Source organism: Austrofundulus limnaeus, unplaced genomic scaffold, assembly GCF_001266775.1.
Source record: "Austrofundulus limnaeus strain Quisiro unplaced genomic scaffold, Austrofundulus_limnaeus-1.0 Scaffold332, whole genome shotgun sequence".
Lineage (NCBI taxonomy): Eukaryota > Metazoa > Chordata > Actinopteri > Cyprinodontiformes > Rivulidae > Austrofundulus > Austrofundulus limnaeus.
In genome coordinates, this window is record NW_013952734.1 from 206,654 (window position 1) to 207,815 (window position 1,162).

The 1,162-nt window shown below is 39.6% G+C and overlaps 1 protein-coding gene across 2 annotated transcripts in view; it reads left to right on the plus strand.

Moving 5' to 3' along the window:
* rilpl1 (Rab interacting lysosomal protein-like 1) overlaps positions 1-1,162 on the plus strand; it is a 64,004-nt gene that overhangs the window by 18,558 nt on the left and 44,284 nt on the right. For both annotated transcript variants that reach the window (XM_014022487.1, XM_014022486.1), the window contains exon 3: positions 375-493. In XM_014022487.1, the coding sequence (XP_013877941.1) occupies positions 375-493 (119 nt within the window). The remainder of the gene's footprint in view (positions 1-374; positions 494-1,162) is intronic.

Here is a 1,162-nt window from a genome sequence, read left to right on the forward strand (position 1 = left end):
TTTTTTTTTTTTTTTGTCTTTGTATTTTGGCACATTTTTCTTGTTACTAGGTGCATGTTTCACTTGTCTCAGTTTTTCACACAAATGTAGACACGCAATGAAAGCCTTCTCTGTGTTTGATAGCAGGCTGGTCTCGTTCTTTTGTCTCACAAAGAGTCCACAGTCACCCGTACACGCAGACAGAGCTGCCTCAGTGCACTGGCACACCTGCAAGACACATCAATTTCTGCAGCTGACTTCTCACTGCCAGTAAATACTGAGAGTAAACAAAACAAACAAACAAAAAACACAGATAGAAATAAAGAAATATTTTAGTTTGTTTAGCTTTTCTGCATCATGTTTTTACACTCTGCTCTTCTGTTTGTTATATCCAGGTATGACGGAGAGGGAAAAGCAGGTGATGATGAAGCTGAAGGAGGTAGTGGATAAGCAGAGAGATGAGATTCGAGCGAAGGATCGTGAACTCACACTAAAGAATGAGGACATAGAAGCAGTAAGATTGAATTCTCTTCAACTTGTCAAGATTTGGTCACATCTCATCTTGATTACTATAGTTCACTTCGCTTTGGTTTACCAGACAAACTCTGCCACTCGAATTATCACCAGAACCCCGTCCATTTGTCATATAACACCTGTTCTGCAGCAGCTACACTGGCTTCCTGTTCAATATGGCATCATTTACAAGATCCTATTTCTTACATTTAAGGTCAATTTCTTCACTTCTCCATGCTTATACTCCTGCTCATAATCTTAGATCCTCTACTTCTTCGCAACTGATTGTTCCTTCTGCTCGCCTGACCACCATGGGGTCAAGATCCTTCAGCTGTTTAGCCCCCCACCTATGGAACTCTCTCCCTCTGGACCTTAGAAATTCAGTTTCCATTACCACCTTCAAATTCCAACTCAAAACTTATCTTCATTTTTAATAGAAGAGAATAAAAACAATCCCAGGTTCAGTACTGTAGCTAGACTAATGAAAAGTCCTATCTCTGTTGGGCCATGTATCCCTATAACTCTAAGTAGTGATGACTTCATTAGATTTTCTTTAGATAAAATTACTTTAATTAGGGATAAAATTCTTGCCAAACTTCCTGCTACAAAGATCCGGTGCCCCGGCACAAACAGAGCAATATTGTACAGTGGTTTGCAAAAGTATTCATAC